The sequence below is a fragment of the Bos indicus x Bos taurus genome, chromosome 16 (assembly GCF_003369695.1).
Source record: "Bos indicus x Bos taurus breed Angus x Brahman F1 hybrid chromosome 16, Bos_hybrid_MaternalHap_v2.0, whole genome shotgun sequence".
Classification (NCBI taxonomy): domain Eukaryota; kingdom Metazoa; phylum Chordata; class Mammalia; order Artiodactyla; family Bovidae; genus Bos; species Bos indicus x Bos taurus.
The window spans coordinates 42,543,739-42,558,344 of record NC_040091.1 but is presented as its reverse complement, the minus strand read 5'-3'; the positions used below and the strand labels follow the sequence as shown (position 1 = coordinate 42,558,344).

The 14,606-nt window shown below is 42.3% G+C and overlaps 1 protein-coding gene across 9 annotated transcripts in view; it reads left to right on the top strand.

The window, feature by feature from the left end:
- The window catches only part of KIF1B (kinesin family member 1B), a 151,394-nt gene that overhangs the window by 117,516 nt on the left and 19,272 nt on the right, over positions 1–14,606 (top strand). For all 9 annotated transcript variants that reach the window (XM_027564934.1, XM_027564939.1, XM_027564935.1 and 6 more), the window contains 7 exons: positions 1,345–1,435; positions 3,360–3,478; positions 4,120–4,175; positions 6,495–6,603; positions 8,063–8,129; positions 8,790–8,874; positions 10,858–10,963. In XM_027564934.1, coding sequence (XP_027420735.1) covers positions 1,345–1,435; positions 3,360–3,478; positions 4,120–4,175; positions 6,495–6,603; positions 8,063–8,129; positions 8,790–8,874; positions 10,858–10,963 — 633 coding nt within the window. The remainder of the gene's footprint in view (positions 1–1,344; positions 1,436–3,359; positions 3,479–4,119; positions 4,176–6,494; positions 6,604–8,062; positions 8,130–8,789; positions 8,875–10,857; positions 10,964–14,606) is intronic.

Here is a 14,606-nt window from a genome sequence, read left to right as displayed (position 1 = left end):
GTTACTTGGCAAAAGTCCACCATGGTCTTCAGGCTGAGAGAATTATGGTTGACCCTTGAACAACTCAGGAGTTACGGGCATTGACCCTCCTCCACAAAGTCTGAAACCCAAGTGTATATCCAGGGTTCCTCTGTATCCGCAGTTCCACATCTAAAGATTCAACCAACTGTGGATCGTGCAAAACCGTAAAATTTACTATTGAAAAAATCCACATATAAGTGGACCCACGCAGTCCAGACCCAGAACACCAGTGATGTTCAGGGGTTACCTGTAATATGGAAGACCAGGAGTTCATGGAAGACCTGGTCTCTCTGCCCACTGTTTATCCCTCTTTTCCTGTAGGAGTGTGGGGTATCCTTCTAGTGGATATTTCTGTCTAGCAGTACATCTTTGAATTGTGTATTCTGTAATTCTCCACTACTTTTTATTTCAGACTAATATTAGGGAGACAGAACAATAAAATCTCATTATTTATGAGAATAAGTAAACATAGCCCAGTGACTCAGCAAACATTTCAGGAGTATTTTCTATATTTCAAGCCCTGTGGGAGACACACACTCTCTTTTGGGGAAACAGGCAAGTAAATACATTATTACAAACAATGGTATCATTGCTATTGAAGAAATAGGCCCCTGTTGCTATGGGAATGTAGAACTGTTTGAGTGAGTCAGGGAAATCTCCCTGGAAGAGGTGACATTTGAATCTACTCCTCGCTGGTCTTAGAGAGGTTCCCAGCAGATATGCCATCCACAGGCTTTAGTGCTACCTTATAGAAGCTTCAATCTGCCAAATCTTTTCTATACAAAATGATTTCAGTTTTTATTTTCAGTAAAAACCTTCTGCATTGGAATGAGAGTTCACTGAATTCAGTCTTCATATGTTTTCGTAGCTAAGTGGTGTGTGCTCAGTTGCTTCAGTCATGTCCGACTCTTTGAGACCCCATGGACTGTAGGTTTCCAGGCTCCTCTGTCCATGGAATCTTCCAGGCAAGAATACTGAAGTGGGTAGCCATTCGCTTCTTCCCTACCCAGGGGATCTTCCCTATTCAGGGATCAAACCCATGTCTCCTGCATTGCCTGCACTTCAGGCAGATTCTTTACCGCTGAGCCATCAGGGAAGCCCCAGCTAAGTGGTAGGGTTAATTGATTTTTCAGTCAGTTTTGAAATAAAATCTAAAATGTTATCTGTGTGATATGGAACATGTTCTCTACAGGTCAATGTAAATAACTTGTCTCAGTTAAAAACTCTGCTTAAGATGCTTCTTTCCATGGGATCCAAGAGAATTCTGATGAAACCATTTAATGCGAGATTAATGTGGGTTTTTGTCTTTTTTGCTCTCTTAAGCTTTTTACATCGGCATGATGAAGCATTCTCCACTGAACCCCTCAAGAACAACGGCAGAGGAAGTCCTCTGGGCTTTTACCATGTACAGAATGTAAGTCACGTGGACATTTTTTGCCAGGTGTATTACAGGTTGGTGGTACCCCGAAGCAGCTGGTGCAAGGCAGGCATCATGTACGGGCTCCCTTTGGCTTTCTCAGCCGAAGAAGGATGATTATCCGAGCTGCTATGCAGGGGGAGCTCTGTGGCGAGAACAGACAATGGAGGGAGCAGCCAGGGCCCTGAGCTCATCCTCAGTGGACAGAGCAGCCAGCATCTTCTCTGAATGACAGTGGGCCTGTGCGTAGCACTGGGGGTTGGTCTGCCAGTAAATTCTTTGTCATTGAATTGTGAGTTGTTTTAGTGTTTCCGTCCTAGAAAAATAAGCATGTTTAATATGAGTTTTGTTAAAGTTAATATGTTCTTTAAACGGTAAGAAACATAACACTGTTCGGTTGCAAATAATGTAGAAACTGTGAAATTCTTTTGTAGCTAAACTAAGCTTCAGAATCTTTTTTCCTTTCAGCTGATTCGATGATTAATCCTTTAATGCCCCTTACAACTCCCCCGTAAGTGGAATAAGAGAACAGACCTTCCATCTCTTCTAGAAAGATTTACTTAACCCCATTCAAAAGTTTTCATTCTCATCACAAGAGCTAACATTCACTGAGAGCTTATGTTGTATCAGTCATTGTTAGAGGTGCTTTTTCTGTCTTAATTGATTTAACCCTTTCTTTTATGCCACATACTGTCATAATCCCCATGTTATAGTTGAGATAACTGAAGCACAGCAGTTGAAGTCACTCACCAAGGTTACCAAGCTAGGAGGAGGCAGAGGTGGGATTGAACCCAGGGAAATATGGCTCTAGCATCCAGGGTCTTCACAGCTATACAGGAAACAGTCTCATTCTCTTGCTAACCATAGTCCACTCTCTAAAATACAAAAGGGGGACTCCCTTGTGGTCTAGTGGTTAAGACTCCACTTCCACTGCAGGGGAAGTGATCCCTGGTCCAGGAACTAAGATCCCTCGTGCTGTGCAACTTGGCCAAAAAAATTAAAATAAGAAAGGACAACTCCAAAAATGGAATGAACAAGCACAAAACATAGTTTTCTTTTTTATGTTTAATTGTATAAACATTAGCATGACTGTATATGATCAATATTGATTGTCTCCTGTGTACAAGGACCATGCCTGATGCCACTGTGTGGGGGTGAGGGGGACACTTAGATGAATCACAGGGGATTATGCCTCCGAAGAGTTTAGAATTATGATAGGAGAAATAAAATGCGTGTTTATTTTATGTGCAGTTTATAAAAATAGTAGTACAACTTATGGACATATTCGAAAGCTATTCTTGAAATGCATTGGGAGTGGGAGAAGGGAGAATTATTTCTACTAATGGAAAGAGAATTCTATGTTACATTCTTTGTTGAGGGTGGATGGTTGGATGGACAAAGAAGGTTGGGGAGCTTCCTGAAGGCTGTAGTATAAATAAGAAAAGGTGGGTCACTCTTGGCCTTGTACCTGGCACATAGTTAGCAGTCCCAGTTTTCATATCGTTGTTGCTGTTTGGTCTGGGCCTTGAAGTACAGGGAAAACAGGGACAGAGAAGTGGGAAGGCCTCCTGGGCAGGGCTGCTGTCTGGGCCCACCCTCAAAGTGGAGGAGAGAACAGGTGAAGGGAGCAGCCGATGCAGTCCTCATACTGACTGAAGGACGCAGAGGGGCTGGAGGTCAGTTAGGGTAGGTGGTGGAACGCCTGGAGCTTGGTCAAGTTGCTGTAGAAGGAAAACCAGAGAAGAGCCCATCTCTTCTGATATGAGAGGCCTGCAGAGTAAAGTACCCAGCACATACTGAGTACTCAAAAGTGCCTGAGTGCTGTTTGCTGCAGACATGCCTGAGTGCTGTTTGCTGCAGACATGTGCATTTTCCTGTAAAAACTCTTACCCTAATCGAGCTTGGCTCTACTTCTTATTAGATTGCAGTGGAGGTTACGGAATCATTCGTGGACTATATCAAAACCAAGCCGATTGTGTTTGAAGTCTTTGGGCATTATCAGCAGCACCCACTTCACCTGCAAGGACAGGAACTTCACAGGTTTGGACCAAATGAGCACAGATTTTTTTGTTGTTGATATTGTTGTTGTTATTGTTACTTGCTGGAAAGAAAGAAATCTTTTGAGGGATTAAGATAGGTAAGTGACAGTTTTATATATTGTCCTATGTTTCCTTTTTAGAAATGTTACCATCTTTCTTCTAAGCCACCCAGTCACTAATTGTAGGAGGAGCAAATTGAGTTTTGCCCAGGGGGCCTTGAGTACCATCTTCTTGTAGGAAGAGACTTTGAATAGGATAAAGTTGAGGTAATCAAGACATAACGTGGAAATTGTGTAAATTATTCCTAACCACCTAGAACTGCATGGAGCATAGAGTCACTGTGAAACGTGTGTCTGAGTTGAGACACCAGAATGAGGGAGGAGACCATGATGGGGACTCTGGGATGATGGCAGAGTGTCAGTGTTAACAGAAAAATTTTCTTATTCGTTAGGTAAGACTTACAAGGGGACTTCTCTTAAAATGTCTTAGCCTCAGTTTTACTGTGTGGGAATATATCTGATATCTGATAATGTGCTAGTGTTGAAAGTACATGTGATCTGCTTCTAAATGGGATTTATACATGCCATTAGTATTAGCACGGGGGTCCTTTTAGTCTTGAAGAACTTTCATCTTCCTTTGCAGTCCACCCCAGCCGTCTCGACGATTCTTCCCTCCGCCCATGCCGCTATCCAAGCCAGGTGAGTGCCAGCTGGGTTCTTTATATGCTGCGTGACTTTTCAGGTAAAAAGTCATATTCAAATTCCTGCTCAACATCTGTGCATCCTGTGTGTTCCAGTATCTAGCAGGACCTAGAATTGTTGGTGAGAAACTCTAGGGCTCTATCCACTCTGGCACTCTGGTCTTGTTGAAGATTTTGATAAACTCCCTGCTCCTCAGCCTCTCTGCTCTGTGTGTAACCCCTTTAACTTCAGTGGCGGGCATTTTTTTGCACGTTAGATTTGTTCTGCATGTTCATGTATCTTGTTTTGACTTTTCTTTGTTTATTTTCATCCTTTTTCCTCATTGCCCACTTGCCACATTCCCCCCCACCCTCTGCTCATTCTCCACCTCTGTGCGCCTTATCTCCATCCTGCCTTCAGACCATGAGAGAAAGATTGAACTGATCCGATTTCTCGTATCTGACTATGTGAATGTGCATGTGTTGGACACATTTTCTGAGCATGCCAACGTGCTTGCCTCCTCCGCCATTGCCACCTTCCAGGATGGGGCTGACCCATCACCGCCTTTTCTCTTTCTGCCAGTTCCCAGCTGCCAGCCTGAGAGGGTACCTAAACGAGATGGTTAGTAACTAAATTAGCTCTGCCTTAGATGTAGAACCATCCTCAGGGGCCAGTCCCAAAGCCTGGCTCTCTGTGTAGGAACCACGGATGTTTCTGTTTGCTACTTGACCTGAGTGTAGAGTTCACCACATTGTCAAGGTCATGTCACATTTCTTTCAGAGAGATTTTTAGGAAGTACCTTCTTTGTTTATGCCCTTTTCACATCATGGGGTGGGGGCGGGGGCTCCTTAGGTTTGTTGGTTTGGATTCTTTGCAGTGGTATTATTAATTTGAAGGATGTTTTAATAGTAGATGGCTTTAAAAAAAAATGCTTCTGGTTTTGCTTTCTGACCCTTAGACGCACACCGATAACCCCCGGTTACCGTCTTGAGTAGCATCATCACCAACTCACCTGGAATTCAGCTAGGGTGAATAATGCCAACAGGCCATGCATAGTGCTGCAAGAGTCATAAAGGCCCTTTAGATTCATTGCATCAGTGGTTTCTCGCAATATCTTTTCAGATAGCTAATATTATGATCTTTATCTTAGAGATGAGGAGACAGACTCCCAGGGGTTAACTGCCTCAACCAGAATTTCAAAGGTAGTTAGTGGTCGAGTGATAATTAGATCCCAGGTCCCCAGACTCTCACACCACTGCTCCCAGATTCAGAGCAGAGAACCCTCTTTGAATCGCCAAGATTTCAGGATTTCTATGTAGTGTTTCAAAATGCCCACCTTGTAGAATCTGACATTCTTGGAAGTACTAGGGTTTTGGTTAATGTATTTCATCAGTACAGATAAGGACATGGAATTTACATTTGAAGAAAATGGGTAACAGATCATTTACAGAATCCTGTATCTACAGGTTAGACCCGTGGTTCCCAGACTTGTCCATACACTGGAATCACCTGGGGGGCTTCAAACCTCTCAGAGGACTGAGCCCCATCCCTGGAGATTGTTCTTTAATTGGCCTGTGGGATGGCCTGGTCCATCTTTGAGATCCCCAGGTGATGCTCATGTGCAGGAGGTTCAGGAACCACTGGGTTAGGGGACAGGTGCTCCCCACACCGGAGAAGGTAATGGCACCCCACTCCAGTACTCTTGCCTGGAATATCCCATGGACGGAGGAGCCCGGCTCCAGTCCATGGGGTCGCTAAGAGTCAGCCACAACTGAGCGACTTCACTTTCACTTTTCACTTTCATGCATTGGAGAAGGAAATGGCAGCCCACTCCAGTGTTCTTGCCTGGAGAATCCCAGAGACGGGGGAGCTTGGTGGGCTGCCATCTATGGTGTTGCACAGAGTCAGACATGACTGAAGCGACTTAGCAGCAGCAGCAGCAGCTCCCCACACGCACCACACACAGCGAGACCCTCCCCACATTGTCTCTCCCACATTGTTATGTGCTCTGCATGCTGCAAATGTGAGAGCCTCAGGAAGGTTTTTTAATGGTTTTGTGAGCACATTTATGCTGCACAAAGCCTGTGTTCTCATCATTGGATATTTTGTTGAGAGGGAGAGAGGGAGAAAGATTCTGACCCTCTGTGTTCCTGTTCCCTGAAGTTAGAGGTGCACATAGAGTTGATTAAGTGTCTCTGGGTCTCCTGCACTGAAATCTGTCCCCTGATTCTTGCTGCCTTTCCCAAGTGTGTCCTTGAAGACTGACATTAGAGAAGCTTGTACCTTTGCAGAGTAGACTTGGACCACATGTTAACATTTTCCAAAAACTTTTAAAAGTTCCAGCCACCAAGTTAAATACCATGAGCAAAACCAGCCTTGGCCAGAGCATGAGCAAGTATGATCTTCTGGTTTGGTTTGAGATCAGTGAACTGGAGCCTACGGGAGAGTAAGTCCAACTTCCTATATTTTTAAATATGACAATTTTGCAAAATTAAAAAATGTAATTTTGAGTCTCTTTGTCTTCAGGTTCACAAAACGTCACATTCTAGTTTTGAACTGAATTTTAGGGGTGTTTACTCTTTGAATCAGATGTTTGTCAGAGAACTACCTAGTATTGTAATTTACTTTTTTAAAAACTATTTTCTCATTTATTTCCTCATAGAACATACCATATTCTTATTCAAATGAGAAAATCTAGGCTCAGAGAAATTAAATAATATGACCAAGGAAGCAGTAAGGTGGGGTTTGAACTCAGGACTGTCAGCTTTCATAGGACATCTTCTTTTATTTCCACGTTTTGTAACAGTAAACAATACTTACTGAGTGATTTAACTTCTTGTTAGCAGGAGCATGGAGATTGGCACTTTGTTACGAGGGAAGACAACCTACATATTGGGTTTTATCAGCAAACAAGCAAAGAGAGTCAGAAGCATATTGTGCACAATGGGGCCAGAGACTTATATCCACATCTCAGGGGCTTAGGGGACAGAATATTTCCATAGACCAGGGTTTCTCAACCTCTGCACTGTTTGGGGGCAGATGATTCCCTGTGGTTGGGGGCTGTCCTAAATGTTACAGGTATTTAACTGCGTCCCTGGCCTCTACCCATAAAGTGCCAGTAGCCCTTCCCTCCAGTTGTGGCAATAGACATTGTCAGATATCCCATGGGGGCAGAATCACCCCCAGTTAAGGACTTTTGGCTCCAGTCAAAATAATCAGCATTGGCTTACTCTGAGTTGTTGTGTTAGACTCAGTGGCAAATGTAATCACTGTTTATACTTGTCTCGGAAATGCTTTTGAAAAACACAAAAGAGATCCCTCTCCTGAAACAGAGGGAAGAGGCTATATCAGTTAAAAGACAGGGGATAAATGTTATCTTAACGATCCTCTGCTTATCATGCCGGGTACCACCATCACAGTTACCTCCAGGAAACATTTATTGAGTTCCTGCTGTGTGTGAGGTTTGGCTCTATCGATCCTGTAGTATTCAGCAGAAGTGACATTACTTTAAGGAATTTGACTTTCTGTAGACAGATCCATAATGTGATTATAACTTGCATTATGATGGAGAAGAAGTTACAGTAAATGGTTTCCACTGAGTTAATTGCTTTCTGATTCTTAAAAATCTGGAGTTATCTCTTCCTCATCTCCTGACACTTGCCATGGCAGTAATACATTATTTATAGAGTATCTGTTAGACAGGGAGCTGGGATGGAGCCAAATGCAAATGACTGTGTGATTATATGTCCACTCCAGATGATGAGAAGGACATGGGATCGGAGTTTAGGAAAACAGAAACCACCGAGGGGCAGCACGACCAGGGAGGACCTTGCAGGTGAAGCTGCAGTTAGTTATTAGTACAAGCATCCATCTAACCTCTTTCTTTCCTATTTCTTTTTTTACAGGTATATCCCAGCCGTGGTGGACCATACAGCAGGCTTGCCCTGCCAGGGGACATTTTTGCTTCACCAGGTACTAACGAAGGAGCCAAAAAGGGCCTAGAAGGGAACAACAAAAAGAGTTAGAATAAGAAACAGGCCTCTGTTTCTCTGCCTTTTTATCTTCATTTGAAGGGAATTTGGAGGTTGGGAGACTTTGCCCTATCCTTTCCTTAAAGTTTCTCAAACCTTGGCTTTTGTGTATAAATACATATATTAAAAGAGCTATTTTGAAAGAATTTGTTTAATTCAGTTAGAATGTATGCTGCTCCCCTGTGGTTTTATGCCATTTTCACTCTGTGATGTTAAGAAACTCTGCTTTCACAGCCAGAAGATTTTAATGGAGATAGAGAAGTAAGGTTTCAGTGGACTGAAAATCCAGTCGTGAAATGGAGGTCCCTCTTTGGCAAATGGAAAGTAGTTTTAATCAGTGCTCAGAAGTGCTTGTGAATCAGATGGGCTCACTCTGGGACTTACAGTCTGGGCAGTGGTTCTTGAAGCTGTATCAGCACCTGGCTCTTCCTCAGTCCCTCACCTGTGTCCCTTGATTCAGAATAACAGTGTGGACAGCACTTCCCATCTCTCTCCATACCTCCCCTTCTTGCCACCACCACACCAGACGATCCAACAAAGGGCAAACAAGAGGAAATAAGAGATGGCCCCAGCTAAATTGCAACCCTGCTCCATTACCTAGGGCATCCAGCGGAGGATCACAGTGACCATCATCCATGAGAAGGGGAGTGAGCTCCACTGGAAGGATGTTCGTGAGCTGGTGGTAGGTGAGTACATTTCTTCAGATGAGGACGGAGCCAGGCTTTTTTAGAGATGTGATTGGTCCCTGTTTGGAGCACAGGGAGTATGTGGAAGACTGCACTGGAGAACATGACCATCAGAAGAGAGACTTTGAGTCAAAAGTACCCTTGTTTCCCAGCTCCCTTCATAGGTTATGCAACTGCCAGTATTTTTCTCAAGGACTATGGGAGTGGTTCTGTGCCGAAGGCCCCAGAGAAGCCTCTGCTCCTTGTGCGCTTGTGATCTAGTGAGGAACAGCGTGTGTATGTATCCAGAGCTGTTTGAGGAGTGAATACCAAATGAGGACAACTGAAACAGACCTGTGCTAGGAGAGTGGACAACAAAAAAGGTCCAAGAGGACTGGGTTAGCTGGTAGGAGATGCTGAGTAGATTAGAGAGAAATTGGAGGGTTTTGTTTGTTTTTTTTGCAAGCATTTGGAGTTAGTCAGGAATGTCTAATGAGCAAATGGCTAGAAACCTATGGCCAGAGAGGAGAGACAGAATTGAGGTCCCATGAGAGGAAAAGATTGAACCAACAGCATCAGCTGTAGAATGAGAGGCTAAGGCAGGAGCCTGACCCTGTTTTTACCATGGACCCATTTGGCAGAGGTGAAGCCTCAGAATTACATTTTTAAATGTAGAAAATAAAGTACTTGGGATTACTAAGGGAACTAATAATATTGAACTGCAGTTGTTAAAAACTAAACAAATTTGTAACATAAGCTCTCTATTGATGTGTTAAATAAGCAGAGGGTCTAATTTGTATCATTTCAAAGTGGTAATGAGTGTCATATAGTTGACATTAGTGTGATAACGGAAACATCTGTGATTTCTGCCTGGGACAAAGGTATAAGTACTGCTCAGTCTACTGTGGTTTGTGCCCTCCCCTCCTTATGGAAAGAAAAACCAGTTTCAGTTAGAGGCTCCTGAAAATAAAGTTGTTACAGTTTAGCCTTTCTGAATTTTATGCATAAACCTCTTGGGTACCTACAGACCAAATTAGGGACCTCTGGAAGGATGGTTATATACTCTGTCCTATCCAGGACAGTGATTTTCAAGCTTTTCAAAATTAATTTTTACACACAAAAAAAGAAAGATGCTTTCTGGCCAGAATGGGTGGTGAGCAGAGGCAGCAGTTATTAAGGCTTTTCTGTAACCCTATGGCTTATTATTTTTTTTAAACAAGCATGAAGTGTGGCAGGTGCTTTCCTAAATGCTCTAAAAATGTTAGTTCATATAATATAACATAACATATAATATGATCATAAAATTCTTTAAAGGGCAGAATTGTTTTTCCCACTTGGCAGGTGAGGAAAGTGAGGCTCAAAGAGGTTGAGCGTGTGCCCAGGCCTCACAGAGAGTTAGTGTCGGAGCTGAGATTCAAACCCCGGCAGTCCTGCTCCAGAGACTGTTCTGAAACTCTGTGCACTGCTGCATACCCTAGTCTTAGTATTTGAAAACAGAATTGTAAGATGTTAAACAAGAAAGTGGTATAATGAAGGCAGTGGCTTAAGAACATTATAGAAGGTGAGTGTGGGGTGGATTGACAAGGAGAGACATGAGAGCAGCTGGGAGACCAGTTAAATGACTGTTGCTTGTCTCTGATCAAAAGGGGATGAGCTTCCCCTGATGAGCAGGGCAGTGATGTTGGAAATAAAAGTCGAAATGAATATGAGAAGCTCTTTGAACAATGAATAAATGTTCACAGTTGACTGAATGTGGGATGTAAAGGGGAGACAGAATATGGAGAAGAAAAAAATAAATAAATAAATAAAAAATTAAAAAAAAAGAATATGGAGAAGAATGGAAGACTGAGAATTCCCACATTAGACTTTGAAACTACAGTTAACCAAATGACTCTTCCGGCACCTGAAATTACACAGAGGTCTGACAGTCTCATTTTGGCTTAATGGATTACTGTTTTGTTTTTAAATGTCCCCATGTCCTGGTTTCTTTCTTGTCTCTCTCAGGCCGAATCAGGAATAAGGCTGAGGTGGATGAAGCTGCAGTGGACGCCATCCTCTCCCTCAATATCATCTCTGCCAAGTACCTGAAGTCGTCCCACAACTGTAGCAGGTGGGCCACCGGGGCGAGTGATGAGTCAGCCCTGGGAGTTGATTACTTCACCATTAGATTCTTCATTCATTAATGACTCCCCACCTTCTCACTTAGACTCCCTATTCCTTCTCTGCCTATCCTGTTCTTCAGAAATAAATAACATAAACCATTGGAGATACTCATATGTTACTCCCAGAGAACAAAAATATTCTTCCCTTTGGGGAGTTTGAACGTTGTAGCACAATGTTAGAGAAAAAGCTGTAGCTGTAGCACAACGATAGAGAAAAAGCAGAAGAAAACTCAGCATGCCACCCAAGATTTTACATGTAGATTAACTATGGCTAAGACTAAATGTCTTCCTATGAAGTGATTGCTGGAGAAAGACCTCTCTCTCTTGGCCTTGGGTTTCATGGAAACCTGCTCTCCAAGGTGTAGTGAACTCTCTTGTGTTCATCTTTGCTGCTGCCAGTATTGGCTCAAGGAGTTTTGCTATTTCACTTATGCATTAAAGGCAATAAATTATAATAAACTCTTCTGACCAAGATTGGCTGCTATAGATAATGAATTTTAATTTTAAGCTAGTTACCTTCAGAATTCCATTTTTAATCAAATAATGACAGAGTGTATAAAGTACATAGCTATTCTGCTTTTCTGTATTGAACTATAAATAAATCTGCTGGGGTGCATTTCCCTCCCTGGGGAAGGAGTCCCCTCATTGTGCACAGAGGCTCTGTGTCTTTATGAAGTGAGGTCTGGGGAACAGGAGTGGCTATGTGTTCTAATGTGGTTCGGAACACAACCTTCAAATTACGGGATTTCTCTGTGGTCTGTCTGCTCCTGAAAAGTTGCTTCTGTCTGTTGGCAAGCGGGAGAGGAAAAATAAGACAAAAACCAGAAGCAGAGTTAAAAGTTTGGGCCAGGGTTAATTTCTTTCCGTTGCTCCCTTGTGTTTCTGATTTTCATGGGAATGAGGAAAAGGAAGCAGATGTGTGTTTGCTTTTTTGCCTATTGGAGAAACTGGCAGGGACTGTGGGCAGAAAGGGAAGGTGACTGAGAGGGGTGTACATATGGGGCAGGGGGTGGGGTGGCAGAAATAAAGCAGGCTGCTCTCATCTCCCTTGGCCTCTTCCCTGGGCAGAATCTTGAACAACACCATTTCTGTGAAGTTAGCATTAATCCCACACACTGTTCTCTCTGCTGCCAGACGTTTACAGAAAGTGTTCAGCTGGCATTCATCATGTTCTCCTTGCAACTGTGAGGAACATATCTTAACCCTCCCTGTGGTATTCGGTGAAAGATGGTGAAACATGGTGTTTCGTTGATGTGCTGGTTGTGCTGAACTTGCCTCCATTAGAGTAACCTTAACCAGTCCTTTGACTCATGCCTGGCAGTGGGTTAGATGTGTAGAAGATAAATTTGACTTTGTTAAAAGCAACTTACCTTGGCTTCTCCTTTGTTCAGCAACTGTTCTGCCCTTTGGAACTCAGAAAAAGTCGTGGAGGCTGGAATCTAGCCTACAAGGAATGGGGGACGAAAAGGCCTTCATTCCAAGAGCCCCACAGGGCCCTGCTTGGCATCACCACCACCAACAGGGACCTAGAGTCAGAATGACTGGCCAGGGACAACCTGGAAACTAACCCCATCACCCTAAAACCCGAGACTGCAAGCCATGTGGCAGAGCAGTCCTCCTGGGTTTCCTTACCCTGTTGCTGCCCACCCTGGTGCCCCTTCCCAATAAAATCTCTTGCTTTGTATTAAAAAAAAAAAAAAAAAAAAAGAACCAACTTTATCTTTCCCAATAGAAGCTTAGAGTTAATTAATCAAAAAAGTTGCTAAAGTCAAGAATAATAAAAAGATACAGACTATAAACACTTGTTTTAAAGTATTTAAATGTACATAAATTTGTCAAGCTCTTGCTCTAGGGCCAAGGCCTTTTCTTTAATTGTAGGCTCATTTATTAGACTTCTGACTGTCTTTCTGACAAAGCCACACCCATAATTTATCATCTATAATTTTCAGTTTGGTGGAACTGGAAACTTATGAAGAAAATCACAGTGCAAAATCCTTTAAGCTTTTTATCATGTATCACTAAAATTTTATTTCCCTCTTTCTTTTACATTCATCTCACCCAAACTTAATTGAACAGCTGTTGTTTTAAACAACTCACCGTTATCAAGTCTTTTAAAGACATTTAGTTTAGTTTTCACACTTAGTTTTGTTTCACACTAAACAAAAATTCTTATTGCTCTCATGTTTCAGTGGTTTATCTAATATTTAATTAAATTAGATCATTGTAATAACAAACAACTGCATAGACAGGTTTGGGACCAAATACTACTGATACTTGAAAAGCACAAAACTCAGCTCTTTGGAGCAAATTGTCTGGGCCTATGCATGCATACTAAGTCGCTTCAGTCATGTCCAACTCTTGGTGACCCCATGGACTGTAGTCTTCCAGGCTCCTCTGTCCTTGGGATTTCTCTAGGCAAGAATACTGGAGTGGGTTGCCATTTCCTTCTCCACTGGGCCTATGAGCTACCTCTTTATTTTAGAATAACGCTCAATGAGAAATGGATGTCAGTCTTTACATTCTAGGGTTGTGAAGAGCATAAGTTCATGTGGTAAGTGGCTAAATGGAGTTTGGTTAAGAGAGCTTTTGTTCTTTCTGCCTAAAGGTTTAGTGTTTAAAGTTGAACTTACAGAGCTCCAGTTGGGTGTATTAAGTATACGTGATTAGAAGGTACTTGTGATACATTGATAGCAGAGTGCAGCTGATAAGAGCCATTGCTCCTTTTCTTCCTGGTCCTACATTTCTCTTACCTAATTGGTTTGGTTTTCTCATAACTCCACAGCAACTTCCTACCATTTCCAATAGTAAGTCACCTCCTAAAGGGATGTTAATCAAAACTGTCTCCCTTCTACGTCCAGCATTTCCTTAACACAATGACTCTTCTCATTGTAAGCCATTTATCAAACTGTGTCCCATGAAATTCGCTGTTATTTGTCCACTTGAATTCACTTTGCTTGTCAGCAAATTTGTGTTTTATATCTGTTTTTTTTTCTCTTCTCCTTTCTCTCTTCCCCTCTCTTTTTTCCTTTTTTAATTTTTTTGACTTTTGCTGTACTAACGAAAGTTTTTTCTATGTTTTTGCAGGCTCTTTCTTGATAAGGATATTCCTAGGTATTTTCTGTTTGCTTTTTTGCACATAAAGATTCTGTTTTATCAGAATGCTTTATGTCTTCTGTTGCTTTGACTGCTGTTATAATTTAGTAGTTTTCCCCTATGTAAACCTGCACCCACCTAGGAATAGAGCGAGACCTCACTCTGCACCGTTGCGCCCTAGGCTTTTCTAATGCATGTATAGTTTCGCTTGTAGGTTCTTGAGTAATCTGTAGAGTTCATAATTATTTTCTCATTCCATTTAGTAAACCTGCTCATTTTATTCTTATGCCGTGTCAAGTTTTCCCTTCCACATTGCAAAGTAGAATGTTACTGCCTTCATTTCATATGGAATCTCAGGCTTTTGTGATTGTTAACCTTTTTCTTTGTTTTGTCCTGTGTAGTATCAGAGACCAGTTTAGTTATTTCGGTAGCTGAGTCCGTGAGAAATATTTTTTATTTTTAAACATTTCTCTTTGTCCTGTCAGGACTACTTGTCTC